This window comes from Moschus berezovskii, chromosome 23, assembly GCF_049115385.1.
Source record: "Moschus berezovskii isolate FMDL1 chromosome 23, NW_MosBer_1.0, whole genome shotgun sequence".
In the NCBI taxonomy this organism is placed as follows: Eukaryota; Metazoa; Chordata; class Mammalia; order Artiodactyla; family Moschidae; genus Moschus; species Moschus berezovskii.
Window position 1 is genome coordinate 24,584,273 of NC_142482.1, and position 13,696 is coordinate 24,597,968.

The following is a 13,696-nucleotide window of genomic DNA, read 5'->3' on the forward strand; positions in this document are numbered from 1 at the left end:
TTATTGAATCCTTCCTTGATTTCTTAAGCAAAATATGTTTCAATTTTAGCGTTTCTTTCATGGCTTACATAATGGTATCTCTATACTGGCTTAAATTACTGTGTGTCTCCAGAAAGAGCACTGATTGCCTATAGAAATGCTCTCCGGCCCCACTAAACTTAATCAGTACACGTATTTTACCATATATTGAAATTAAATTTTGCTTTGGTTTCAGAAACTAGACAACAATACCTGTTGATATCCTTTGAGAGAAGGCATGATTCTCTTACCAAGTAAAGTGAATTATTAGAATTCAAAAGCATAAATTTGAACAGAGTGACAGGTAGTTGATATGACTTCACTAGTATGTATCATCATACTTGATCTTGACGTATTATAGATAGCACAGCTGACTCCTATAGGCCAGTTTCAAGTGTAAGATTGTAATGCACACACAACCCCTGGGTATTGTATATCTTTGTTGTGTCCAATAGTAATTCACAGACATCTAAGTAGTCACTGCCTAAGCAAATTTCCTCTAGTGTGAAGAAGCTAGATCTTAGATTGTGTGTGTGTATGTGTGTATGTTAGTCACTCAGTTGTGTCAGACTCTTTGCGATCCCATGGTCTGTAGCCCACCAGGCTCGTCTCTCCATAGGATTTCCCGGGTAGGAATACTGGAATGGGTTGCTATTTCCTTCTTCAAGGGATCTTCCTAACCCACGGATGGATCCCTGGTCTCCTGCATTGCAAGCAGATTCTTTACTGTCTGGGCCACCAGGGAAGCCCAGACCTTAGACTGTGGCCAAAGATCAAAGACAAAAACCAGGATCTATAAGAGAGGAGAGAGATGAGAAAAAATTAAGCAAAAACTTCAGACAGTTTGAGTTCTTGTTTGTACATCTTGGATGTGGGTGGGTCAACAGGTTAGCTGGCAGCTGAAAGGTCAGTGTGGGTCTTTCTGTTCTGTAATAGACCAAAGCAGTATATCAAAGAAAATTTCAGCTGTTTATGGGTGCTTTGGAAAACCTGGAGAGGGCAGATGTCAGGTGCAGGTTATAGGTTATCTCTGTGTCTGATGAAGGGCTGCTGGTGTCCCTTCATATGAAGCACTGTCTTACTTAGGCCAGGTCTGCCCCAGTGACTTCAGAATTTCTCACTAGAAAGCTTCTTTATCTTCTTTTGAAGTAGTTGCTTTGTAATCTGTTCTTTTGCTCTTCAATTATTTACTCTTATTCTGTGAGAGTAAGACTCTTAGCCATATCCCGAATGCCTATTTATTTTGATGGAGACTTGATTATTGTTCTAAATTTGACTTTTTCCCCCTCCTATCCCACTGGGAATGGGGTATGTCCCCTAGGGTCACATTATGACCGGGAGAAGCACTTACACAGTTGAAAAAGCCCCTAGAGGGTGTGTGTGTGTGTGTGTGTGTGTGTGTGTGTGAAATACATAATTTTGTTCACCTGTCTAGCTTCAAGGGTAGTAACAAATTAACATATCGCGCTCAACTTACTGAATAGTTTTAAAAGGAAACCTTTTATCATCCTAGGTTTTGAAGTTTTAAGGTGCTCTGCTGGTGGAAGGACTGCGTAACATGAGCGCTGAGGAAGGCGACCCACCCCCTCCCTCTTCCGGAGGACCAGCCCCTCCTGGTTCAGAAGAGGTTGCCCCTCGGTCTCCAGGAGATGAGGCTCCGCCCCCTGCAGAAGAAGAGACTCCTCCTCCTTCCAGCGAGGAGGCCCCAACCCTTCCCGAAGAGGTGTCTGAGGGAGACACAGGCTCTCTTTCCGAGAAAGCCCCTACTACCTCTTTAAGTGATTATTTGAATCTACTTCCTTCTGATGAAAGGATAATTATGCCAGACGATGATGAGTTGGAACCGGGCAGGGTGCGACCCAGGCCTGCGCCGCGAATGGCCCAGTCTATACTTTCTGATGTGCTCTCTCAGTCTTCCCGCAGATCATCCAAATATCGCCGAAGTATGAGTGGCATTCCAAATCTACAGGAAACATTAAAAGAGAGACAGGTTTTGCTTATGTTTTTCATATGTGTCACTTTGATCTCAAATGAAACATTTTGGTGATTTTTCTTAATAATTACATTTTTTTTTTTTACCTGTGGTTTTCATTCTTTAGGCAAGATATAGAGATGCAAGAGAAAACCGAAAAATGAAAATTGATCCTTCCTACAAATATATATTTGAAATTCTGTCAGAAAAGCTTGGCCTGGACATAGTAACTGTTGAAGAATTAATTTTGGATTGCCCATCTGTAAGTTTGAGTCTTATCACTCTTTTTTAGCTGCTTTTCGAGGAGTGATTGATTTAAGAAACATGGATCATTGTGAACAACAAAACATTTAGAAAGAGGCAGTTGGGATTTACCTGATTAGAGAGGAAGCTTTATTTTATGTAATTATAGCCAACTGGATGATATTTCTAGTTTGGCCTACTAGTGTGGAGGAAGGAAGGAAGGAAGGAAGGAAAAGAGTTGGCAACTAGAATTGAGCTAAGATTCTAATTCAGAATGGCTTCAGAAGTTAAGAGAAATAGTAAAGTACAGATAGAGCGATATTTTAAAAGTACAGGTTATATAACGTACAAGTGAAAATTATTTGGATAGAAAAGAAAAACTGCAGAAGTAGAGCGAGGGCACAGTGACTGTTGCATGAATATATTGGAAAATAGTGAGGTGATTACCATGTATCTCTGCATGCCAGGGACACCCTACTGCCTACTTTTCTGGCATAATTATTAACAGTTCCTCCTTTCACTCCAAAAACGGTCCCAGTTTTGGATGATGAATTTACTTTATATGGTCACCCTAACTATAGTAATATATGATAAACTGTGACTTTCATAACAGTTCCCAGAAGCAGTGTTATAGCTTCCTTATAGCTCAGGTTCTAAATTAATTTTCTTTTAAAAAAATTTGATACCGTTTGTTGTAAATTCCTTATAGACATTGATTCTCTTTTAAAAATATTTATTTTTATTTATTTTTGGCTGCTTTGGGTCTTTGTTGCTTTGTACGGGCTTTCTCTAGTTGTGGTGAGTGAAGGCTGCACACTGTGGTCTGCGGGCTTCTCACTATGGCGGCTTCTCTTGCCGTGGAGCATGCGCTCTAGGCTCGTGGGCTTCAGCGGTTGCAGGGCACGGGCTCAGTAGTTATGGATCTCAGGCTCTAGAGTGAGGACTCAGTAGCTGTGGCACACGAGCCTAGTTGCTCCGTGGCATATGGAATCCTCCTGGACCAAGGATTGAATCTGTGCCTCCTGCTTTGGTAGGCAGATTCTTATCCACTGTGACACCAGGGAAGTCCTAAATTAATTTTCAATAAAATTACTGTTAACTGCTTGAGTTTGTCATCAAGTCTAGGAGTGACCTGGATCAGTGAAAGTCACAGTTTCTCAGGTCACCAAAGTTCCATGTGGGAATGTGGATGTGGCAAAAGATGGCTTTAAGGGCATGCAGTCTGTTCGCCGAGTGCTGAAGGGCCTTGCACTTGGATTAATGATCTCCTGTTGTCATCTTGAAATTATTAATAATTTTTAAACATTTGGTTCTGCATTTTCATTTTATACCAGGCCCCACAAATTCTGCAATCTGTACTGGCTATGGGTCATACCACCCAATGGCAACAGGATTCTCTTTGCCATTCTCAAGCTGTTTTGTTTGTATTGCTTTTAAAAATCTATTTATTTATGGCTGTGCTGGGTCTTTGTTACTGAGTGGGCTTTTCTCTGGTTATGTAGAGTAGGGTATACAGTCTAGTTGGAGTCTGTATACCTGTTGGGTATACAGTCTCATTGCAGTGACTTCTCTTGTGGAACATGGGCTCTAGGGCACATGGGCTTCAGAGTTGCAGCATGTAGCTTCAACGGTTGCAGCTCCTAGGCTCTAGAGCACAGGCTTGGTTGCTCCGACACATGTGTGATCTTCCCGGATCAGGAATGGAATCTGTGTTTCCTGCATTGACAGGCGGATTCTTTACCACTGAGCCACCATTTGTTTCAGTCTCTCCTAGCCTCCTTTCCTTACTATTTTGGCTCCTCTGACAACTCTGTGTGTCTGCCTGTTCTCCTAGTAGAAGAAAGTAACATAAAACAGCCCTGTACTCACCACTGAGAAGATGCCCAAGAGATGAAGGAAAGGCAAATTTCTATAAAAAGTGTTTTTCAGACGGCCCAGGCTTCAGGCCTGTCCCAGGAACCATTCCTGTGCTTGGTTAGGGAGGAAACTATATAGGTGATCAACCTTGTTTCACCTGAAATTTTCAAGGCCACATAGTTGGCTGACTTCATAATTGGAATCCCAGTAGCTCTGTAGAAGTTTTAGGCATAGGCATTGGGACTGGGCAGTGCCTTCAGAGGAGGACTAATGCTAGGACTCGGGAGATGGGTGCCTACAGAGGTGGTACTATCACCCTTAAGTATTGTTATTTGCCCCCTGGTTTTCTTGACTGGCATTTTCTGCTTGGAGGAACTTTTTCCTCACTGGCTGGCATGCTGGAGTGCCTGGTGGCTTCAGACCATTCCACTTGTCATTCTAGGGGTATTTCTTGGATTTGGGTTTATGTGGTTAAGTTGTTCCTTAAGACTACCATGGACCAGGTCAGATACTGCTAAGGCAGCAAGAAATGGGAAACCTAGGATTAAGGAAAAAGTCAGGCCAAGAAAGGTGTTTCCTTAAGAGTTCCTTGTGAGTTGCAAAGCCACAGTGGAAGGAAGATCATATAGCCAGGAATGGAGACAAATGTCAAAATCTGGGAGAGATTAGAGTGCTTATTTGGTTACATGGTCAAAGCCAGGACTTATAGTAGATTGGCATCATGATTAGTGGATGCATGAGGAAGCAGACGGAACAAGGAGCAGGGGATGGTACATTTTGTTGTGTGGTTTAAGAAACTGGGTGCATGAAGAGCAGGGGTGGTGGTTAGTTTGTTGGCTTTTGGATCCATTCTCTTTTACTGTTCTGTTACCTGGAAGACTGACCTTTCTGAAATCTACCATGTGCCCTCACTCTCTTGCTTCCATGTGGCTCAGCCTCTGGGAGGTACCAGTAGGAGACTGGAGGGCATGAAACAAGCCTGACTCTTCCCTCCTTGGCCGTGTTCTCCCGAGCAGTCCCTCTCCCTCAGCTCCACCTTTCAGCCTGCTTCCTGCTGTTCCCCCATGCCCACCCTTCCAGGCCTTGAGGTGGTACTGGTTTTCCTCTGTTGGTTCATTTTATTACAGTTTCTTAGTCATTTTATTGGGCTTCCCCAGGTGGCTAAGCGATAAAGAATCTGCCTGGAATGCTGGAGACCTGGGTTTGATCCCTGGTTAGAGAAGATCCCCTGGAGAAGGAAATGGCAACCCACTCCAGTATTCTTGCCTGGGAAATATCATGGACAGAGGAGCCTGGTGGGCTACAGTCCGTGGAATCACAAAAGAGCTGGACATGCTGCTGCTGCTGCTGCTGCTAAGTCGCTTCAGTCGTGTCTGACTCTGTGCGACCCCATAGATGGAAGCCCACCAGGCTCCCCAGTCCCTGGGATTCTCCAGGCAAGAACACTGGAGTGGGTTGCCATTTGACCTAGCCATTAAACAAGTCTTTCTCTTTTTACTTAACAGCTGGAAGCATTTACTCTCTTTTTTATGAAAGATGGTTGTAAGACACTGAAATTTTTGTACCAAGAAGGGGATGTACCTGGTCTTGGTAAGTATGTTCTGCAAGGGTAATGTGCCAGCTGTTCATGAATGAATGTTAAAATGTAGCATGCTGCTGCTAAGTCACTTCAGTCGTGTCCGACTCTGTGTGACCCCATAGACGGAAGCCCACCAGGCTCCCCCGTCCCTGGGATTCTCCAGGCAAGAACACTGGAGTGGGTTGCCATTTCCTTCTCCAAAATGTAGCATAGACAGTCCTATATTTATAAAGGAAATTATCAGAAGCTTACAGGATTACCATAATGATTGAAGAAGATAACATCCTTATAAAAGTCATTGACTTCCCCCGGGGAATATACATTTTCACTAGGGTTTAATTGCCTTTTCCCTGAAACAGGTAGAGAGCCATTTTGTACACATGTTGTCAGATGACCAGAAATAGTCAGGAAACCACGTGAAAGCACAGCCGTTGCTCCCTATGGCCCTAGGTGAGCATCCTGTGTCTGCTGCAGCTGTAGTTGGAATATCTGGCTTTCCCTACTTTTCACATTATTCCAAAAAGAATTGCTACTTTACCAGGTTGGTAAACTTTTGTCTTAATAAGCAGGTACATGGCCCATCCTTTGGTCTTAGGCTACTTATCTTATAAATCCTGTGGATTTTACCTTCACTGTGTCCCCTCTATTGGTTCTTTCTTGCTTTCCTCCTCTGCTGCCTTTACATTAGGCTCATATCTCATGCCTGTCTCTGGATTCTAGATCCAAAAATAGTATCTGTTGTCAGATTCCCTCTCTGAAATCTACACTACTTATTCTTGGTAAGTAAACCTTTTATTAGGCCCAAACTGTTCATTTATTGCACCAAGGCCTGTCATAACCTGGACACACAGTACTCGTTTAGTTGGATCTCCTAGTCTCCTCTTAATCAGAACTTTCTGCTCCTTCTAAGTCAGTCTTCATTGTTCTCTGTTCATACCAGAGTCATTTCTGTGCCCTTTTCTCCACTCTCCACCCTGACTGTCTCTGAATGCCTTTCTTCTCTCCACCCAGACAAAACCTATTCCTCTTCGGGATCACTTCATGCATTCTCTTTTCTTCAGAGCCTTCCCAGAGTTTTCCAAACCATGTCCACCACTATCCCCCAAACTCCTGTCTCTTTTAAAGTTTGCACTGGAAAACAGAGCACTTGATGCTGTTCTTCTGTTTTCATCTTGTTCGGTTGCTCAGTCGTGTCTGACTCTTTGCGATCCTATGGACTGTAGCACACCAGGCTTCCCTGTCCTTCACCATCTCCCAGAGTTTGCTCAGATTCATGTCCATTGAGTCAGTGATGCCATCCAACCATCTCAGCCTCCGTCTCTCCCTTCTCCTACTGTCCTCAAACTTTCCCAGCATCTGGATCTTTTCTAATGAGTTGGCTCTTCACATCAGGTGGCCAAAGTATTGGCGCTTCAGCTTCAGCATCAGTCTTTCCAATGAATATTCAGGATTGATTTCTTTTAGGATTGACTAGTTTGATCTCCTTGCAGTCCAAGGGACTCTCAAGAGTCTTCAAACACTGAAGATCGATACCTAATTAAATGATAAGTTTTCATGGAAATTAGCTCAAGGAAGGATTTCATATAAGTTGGGTGCTGTGAGAATATTTAGTAGGGGACAGGATCTTCTTAGGGGAGTCAATGAAGATTTCCCCGAGAGGTGGCGTTCTGGCTGAGATATGTAAGATTAGCAAGGATTAGGGAGGTAGAAGGTGGAGGATGGGATGGCAGAAGACTTTGCATAAAGGCCCTGCCTGAGGCCAGGCCAGAAGGAGCAAAGTGCAGAGCTCAGGGAAAAGCACCCAAGGAGGTGGCAACGTTAAGATTTGCAATTACTGACATCTTTTTGTAGGCAAAAAATTTTATCCCACAATCATATTGAAAACTTCTTATAATAAAGTGAGGCAAGGAACACCAGTGTAAGATTCACATTAATTTATCACAATCAGTTATGCGATCATATGCTAAGTTCTTGACTTTTGTTTTCAGAATGTGGTCGAACTATTGCTGGAGCAACCAAAGGGTCAAAAATGATGAGATTATATGTAGACAACGCAGCCCCGGAGAAACTAAAAGGACAGTGTGTATTTTTTGTTCGCTGTCACAACGATATCCCTATAAATACTAAAAATATTCAGGAAGTATGTTTACTTTTTTTCAAACATATAGTTAAATATTTTTGCCAGCTTTATTGTGATACAATTGACATATAACATTATGTAAGTTTAAGGTATGCAAAGAATTTATTTAATACATTTTGAGGTGATTACCACTGTAGCATTAACTTCATATAATTAATTACTTTTCATTTTTGGTAATGATGTTTAAGATCTACTCCCTTAGCACATTTTTTCTTTTTTAAGATTTTTTTTTTGATGTGGACCATTTTTAAACTCTTTATTGCACTTATTACAATATTGCTTCTGTTTTATGTTTTGGTGTTTTGCCTACAAGGTACGTGGGTTTTTAGCTCCCCAGTCAAAGATCAAACTTGCATCCCCTACATTAGAAGGTGAAGTCTTAACCACTGGACTGCTGGGGATGTCCCAGCAGCTTTCAAGTAATTGATATGGTAATTTATGCTTTTGAACTGTGGTGTTGGAGAAGACACTTGAGAGTCCCTTGGACTGCAAGGAGATCCAACCAGTCCATCCTAAAGGAAATCAGTCCTGAATATTCATTGGAAGGACTGATGCTGAAGCTGAAACTCTAATACTTTGGCCACCTGATGTGAAGAATTAACTCATTGGAAAAGACCCTGATGCTGGGCAAGATTGAAGGCAGGAGGAGAAGGGGACAGAGAATGGGATGGTTGGATGGCATCACTGACTCAACGGACATGAGTTTGAGCAAGCTCCGGGAGTTGGTGATGGGCAGGGAATGGGGTTGCAAAGAGTTGGCCATGACTGAATGACTGAATGGAACTGACTGTTGACTGTGGGGCTTCCCAGGTGGTGCTAGTGGTAAAGAACCTGTCTGCCAATGCAGGAGACACAAGAGACTCGGGTTTGATCCCTGGGTTGGGAACATCCCCTGGAGGAGGGCATGGCAGCCCACTCAAGTATTCTTGCCTAGAGAATCCCATGGACAGAGGAGCCTGGTGGGCTATGGTCTATAGGGTCGCAAAGAGTCGGACACGACTGAAGTAACTTAACATGGCACATTGTTAACTATAGTCACCATGTTGTACGTTATATCCCCAGAACCTAGTCATAACTGAAAGTTTGTACCCTTTTACCAGCGGTTTTTTGTGTGTCAAATTTCTAGGCAGAAGGCTAGTTTCATTGTTCTGTCTTTGCAATGACAGTTTTCTGGTCTCCTTTTCATAGACAGGGAAACTGTCAACCTAGAACTTTCTTTTTGCAGGAGGCTTAATTTCATTTCCCTCACATTGTGTATGCTCCAGGCCATAACTTCTTCCCTAGGCAGCATTTAAAATGCCAGGGAAAAAATGTTTGCTTGAAGAGCAAGCATCTGAATGGTTAAATGTGGGCAGAATATAAATTTATTATTTTAGAACTCTAATATTCACCACTTAAGTTTTCCTAATAGATTATAAGATGTATTATCTATACTTATTGCAATGTAGAAATAGATTTTGGTTTTCCGTTCTTAATGGGGCCAGCATATAAAATAATCTTTGAACATTATCCTTTCAGGAAGTGCTATTTACTGTTCTGGATGCATCAGAAGGACTGCTAGTTGGAATTAGAAATATGCTGGCAAATATATTTCTACCAGCTATTCTTGCAACAAATAACTGGGGTGCTTTAAACCAGTCCCAGCAAGGAGAATCCGAAAAACACATTTTCACTGAAACCATCAACAGATACCTTTCCTTTTTAGATGGTAAGTATAATATTTAATGTTTAATAAATTATTACAAATAAGCAAATTAGCTCTAAGATATGTTATTAAAAATAAACATTAGAGAAAAAATTTCCATCTTAAAAGATGATGTTAATCAAAGTAATTATGGGACCTAGAGATAAGATATTTAATCATTACAATTTCTCTTTCCAGGAATTTTTGAAGGCATAAGATACATTTTCTTTTATATTTTCTGTTGAGGAAGAAGTCTCTTCCTATATTATTTGTGAAAATTTTTACCATATTTTAAAATATATGTTATTATTAACTCTCTTTAAACTTTAAATCATTTCATATTGATAAAAATAAACAATTTTAATAATCATAGCACAGTCTAATGATCAATTAGAATTATACTTCTATAAAATATTAAATCTCTAACATTTTAGTAATTACAGCTTGAAACCACACATTGATGTTTAACACACTGACATTACCATCTCTTCTCAATATTATTTTTTTCCTTTTAGGTGCTATAATAAGTATTGAGGGAACAGTTAAGTTAAAGAAAATAGACAATGTTGATTTTTCCAAACTACATACCTTTGAAGAAGTGACACTTGCAGCGAACAATTCAGAAACTGTTCGTCAGCTAGAGGACGTGCTGATGATATGGTACAAACAGATTGAACAGGTGAGCTGGCTCGAGTGACTTCATCAGATTTGAGTTGTGGTTCTCATCTGTGTCCTAATCATTGCATTTTATTCCTTAATATAAAGGGAAGAGGAGTCTTCCAGATTCTACTATGAAATTCAGCCTCTTGATTCCAGTGCAAAATCATTGTTCTCTTTGGACCATTTAAAATCACCTTTAAGATATTTCTCACTTTAAGAGGAAATCATAATAGTATGGCTTGAGGATGAAATAATAAAGAATCAGGAAAAGCTAGCATTTATCTGCAATATTTTATATATTGTTTATGCTTTCATTCGAGAGAGAGGGAAAGAACACAATGAAGAGCCTATAGCCACAATGCTAGATAATTAATAAATGCTTCTTGGTTCATCAGTGAAATTATCTGTGTTGACAGAGAGATTCAAACTAGGTTCATTCATATTAGTGCTACAGTTGTAAGTCTGCAGCTCTGTGGCCAAATACCTTTTCTCTGTCAGTAAGAAAAGCAGTGATAGAAATGCTGTCACATTCTGAGAGGTGCCAACTTACACTGCAAAGGCTGGACCAAACCAGATACTGTATAATTGCTCTAAATAGACTCTCAAAACCAGCTCACAGATCTCCAGTTCATGAGCACAGGCAAGTGGAACTGGAGAAGAAGATCTTTAATTGAGTGAGGACTAGGGGAGAAAAGTCTTGAGCAAGCAAGAGTTAGAGAAAAGCATTTCTGATTTTACCTCTCTCAGAACTGTTAGAAGGAGGGAAGTGTAGTTAGAGTGGAAAATCTGGAGTTTTGAAAACTCCATCAAGGCCTGGAGTGCTGACACCAGAATTTGCTTCCAGGTGTCACTAGATAATAAAAATGAGTATTTGTCCACCTGCAGCTACCTTTAATGCCACTAAGGAAGGAGGGGAGTTGTAAGCCATTGTGGAGGTCAAGCTCTGTCCTGCACAGAGCTGAGGAGATCTCCTCCAGTTTTCATGATCAATCAAAATAGATCTTCCTTTATAAAAATGAGCAAGCAAAAGATACTAATAGCTTAACATGAGGATATTCAGTTCAGTTCAGTTCAGTCGCTCAGTCGTGTCTGACTCTTTGCGACCCCATGAATCACAGCACGCCAGGCCTCCCTGTCCATCACCAACTCCCGGAGTACACTCAAACTCATGTCCATCGAGTCGGTGATGCCATCCAGCCATCTCATTCTCTGTCGTCCCCATCTCCTCCCACCCCCAATCCCTCCCAGCATCAGACTCTTTTCCAGTGAGTCAGCTCGTCGCATGAGGTGGCCAAAGTATTAGAGTTTCAGCTTTAGCATCAGTCCTTCCAATGAACACCCAGGATCGATCTCCTTTAGAATGGACTGGTTGGATCTCCTTGCAGTCCAAGGGACTCTCAAGACTCTTCTCCAGCACCACAGTTCAAAAGGCAACTTGAAATAAGAAAATCAAGTTGGCCAACTGCAGCAAATGGTCTCCAGTTAAGCAGAATCAGTGCAAGGAATCTTTAAAAATTACATCTAGGACTTCCTTGGTGGCACAGTGAATAGGATCTCCCTGACAATACAGGGGACATGTGTCCGATCCCTGGTCCAGGAAGATTAGACATGCTGTGGAACAACTGAAGCCAGAGTCTGCACTCTAGAGCCTGTGCTCCGAAACAAGAGAAGCCATCACAATGGGAAGCCTGCACACTGCAAGGAAGAGTAACCCCTGCTCACCAGAACTAGAGAAAGCCTTCGTGCAGCAAAAAAGACCCAGCACAGCCAATAAATAAATAAATATTAAAAAATTACATCTAAAATAAACCCGACCTCTTGTCATACACAAAAATTAGGATGGATCAGGATGGATCCTCGCTAAAACTAAAAGAAGAGATACATGCAACAAGATGAATGAATCTCAAAAACATGCTGTGAACAGATCCAGTCTTTAAAGAGTAATGTGAAAAGTAGAACAAAAACTATAGATTAATCAGAACATAATGTAGGGCTATATTAATATCTAATTAAGACAGATGGAAAACCTGGAAGCCATGAAAGAAAAACCTGACATATTTGACTACATAAAAAATTAAAGTAATATCCATATGGTAGAAATCACTGTTCAGTTCAGTTCAGTCTGTAAGCAACATTAAAAGATAATTGACTTTCTGGGAGAAAAATATTTATCAGCATGTGTAACAAAGAGTTAGTATCGATAATATAAAAAGAACTTGCTCTTCTTTGGGATTGGAATGAAAACTGACCTTTTCCAGTTCTGTGGCTACTGTTGAGTTTTCCAAATTTGCTGACATGCTGAGTACAGCACTTCAATAGCATTCTTGCCTGGAGACCCCCATGGACAGTATGAAAAGGCAAAAAGATATGATGCTGCAAGATGAGTCCCCCAGGTTGGAAGGTGTTCAGTATGCTACCATGGTGAAGAGTAGAGGGAAATTACTAATAGCTATGAGAATGAAGTAGCTGGGCCAAAGCTGGAATGATGCTTGGTTAGGGACATGTCTGGTGGTGAAAGTAAAGTTAGATGCTGTAAAGAACAGTATTGCATAGGAAGCTGGAACATTAGGTCCACGAATCAAGGTAAATTGACGTGGTCAAGCAGGAGATAGTAAGGCTGAATATCAACATCTTAGGAACCAGTGAACTATAATGGACGGGAAAGGGAGAATTTAATTCAGATGACCATTATATCTATTACTGTGGGCAAGAATCCCTTAGAAGAAATGGAGTAGCCTTCATAGTCAATTATAGAATGCAGTACTTGAGTACAGTCTTGAAAATGACAGAATGATCTTAGTTCATTTCCAAGGCAAACCATTCAACATCACAGTAATCCAAGTCTATGCCCCAACCACTGATGTCGAAAAAGATGAAGTTGAACAGTTCTAGGAAGACCTACTAACACCAAAAACATTAAAATGAAATAAAAAGAGATGTCCTTTTCACCATAGGGGATTGGAATGCAAACGTAGGAAGTCAAGAGATACCAGAATAACAGGCAAGTTTGGCCTTGGAGTACAAAATGAAACAGGGCAAAGGCTAACATTTTTGCCAAGAGAATGCAAATGCCCTCTTCCAACAACACAAGAAATGATTCTACACATAGACATCATCAGATGGTCAATACCAAGATCAGATTGATTGCCCTTTGCAGCCAAAGATGGAGAAGCTCTATACAGTCAGCAAAAGTAAGATCAGGAGCTGACTGTAGCTCAAATCATGACCTCTTTATTGCAGAATTCAGGCTTAAATTGAAGAAAATAGGGAAAACATCTAGGTCATTCAGATATGTTCTAAATCCCTTATGATTATGTAGTGGAAGTGACGAATAGATTCAAGGAATTAGACCTGGTAGACAGACTTCCTGAAGAACTATGGATGGAGGTTCATAATGTTGTACAGTGTTTTTGAGATGACTTTGGAGGCAGTGATCAAATCATCTCAAAGAAAAAGAAATGCAAGAAGGCAAAGTAGTTGTCTGAGAAGCTTTACAGATATCTGAGGAAAGAAGAGACGCTAACGACAAAGGAGAAAGGCAAA

At 41.1% G+C, this 13,696-nt stretch overlaps 1 protein-coding gene across 2 annotated transcripts in view; it reads left to right on the forward strand.

Moving 5' to 3' along the window:
* Nucleotides 1-1,576: 1,576 nt before the first annotated feature.
* DNAH8 (dynein axonemal heavy chain 8) overlaps nt 1,577-13,696 on the forward strand; it is a 324,005-nt gene continuing 311,885 nt past the window's right edge. The window contains exons 1-6 of one of the 2 annotated variants that reach the window (XM_088831445.1): nt 1,577-2,008; nt 2,118-2,252; nt 5,596-5,680; nt 7,658-7,809; nt 9,328-9,517; nt 10,009-10,172. In XM_088831445.1, coding sequence (XP_088687571.1) covers nt 1,577-2,008; nt 2,118-2,252; nt 5,596-5,680; nt 7,658-7,809; nt 9,328-9,517; nt 10,009-10,172 — 1,158 coding nt within the window. Of the gene's footprint in view, nt 2,009-2,117; nt 2,253-5,595; nt 5,681-7,657; nt 7,810-9,327; nt 9,518-10,008; nt 10,173-13,696 lie in introns of those variants that run through there. The other variant, XM_055406188.2, reaches the window with a different exon arrangement.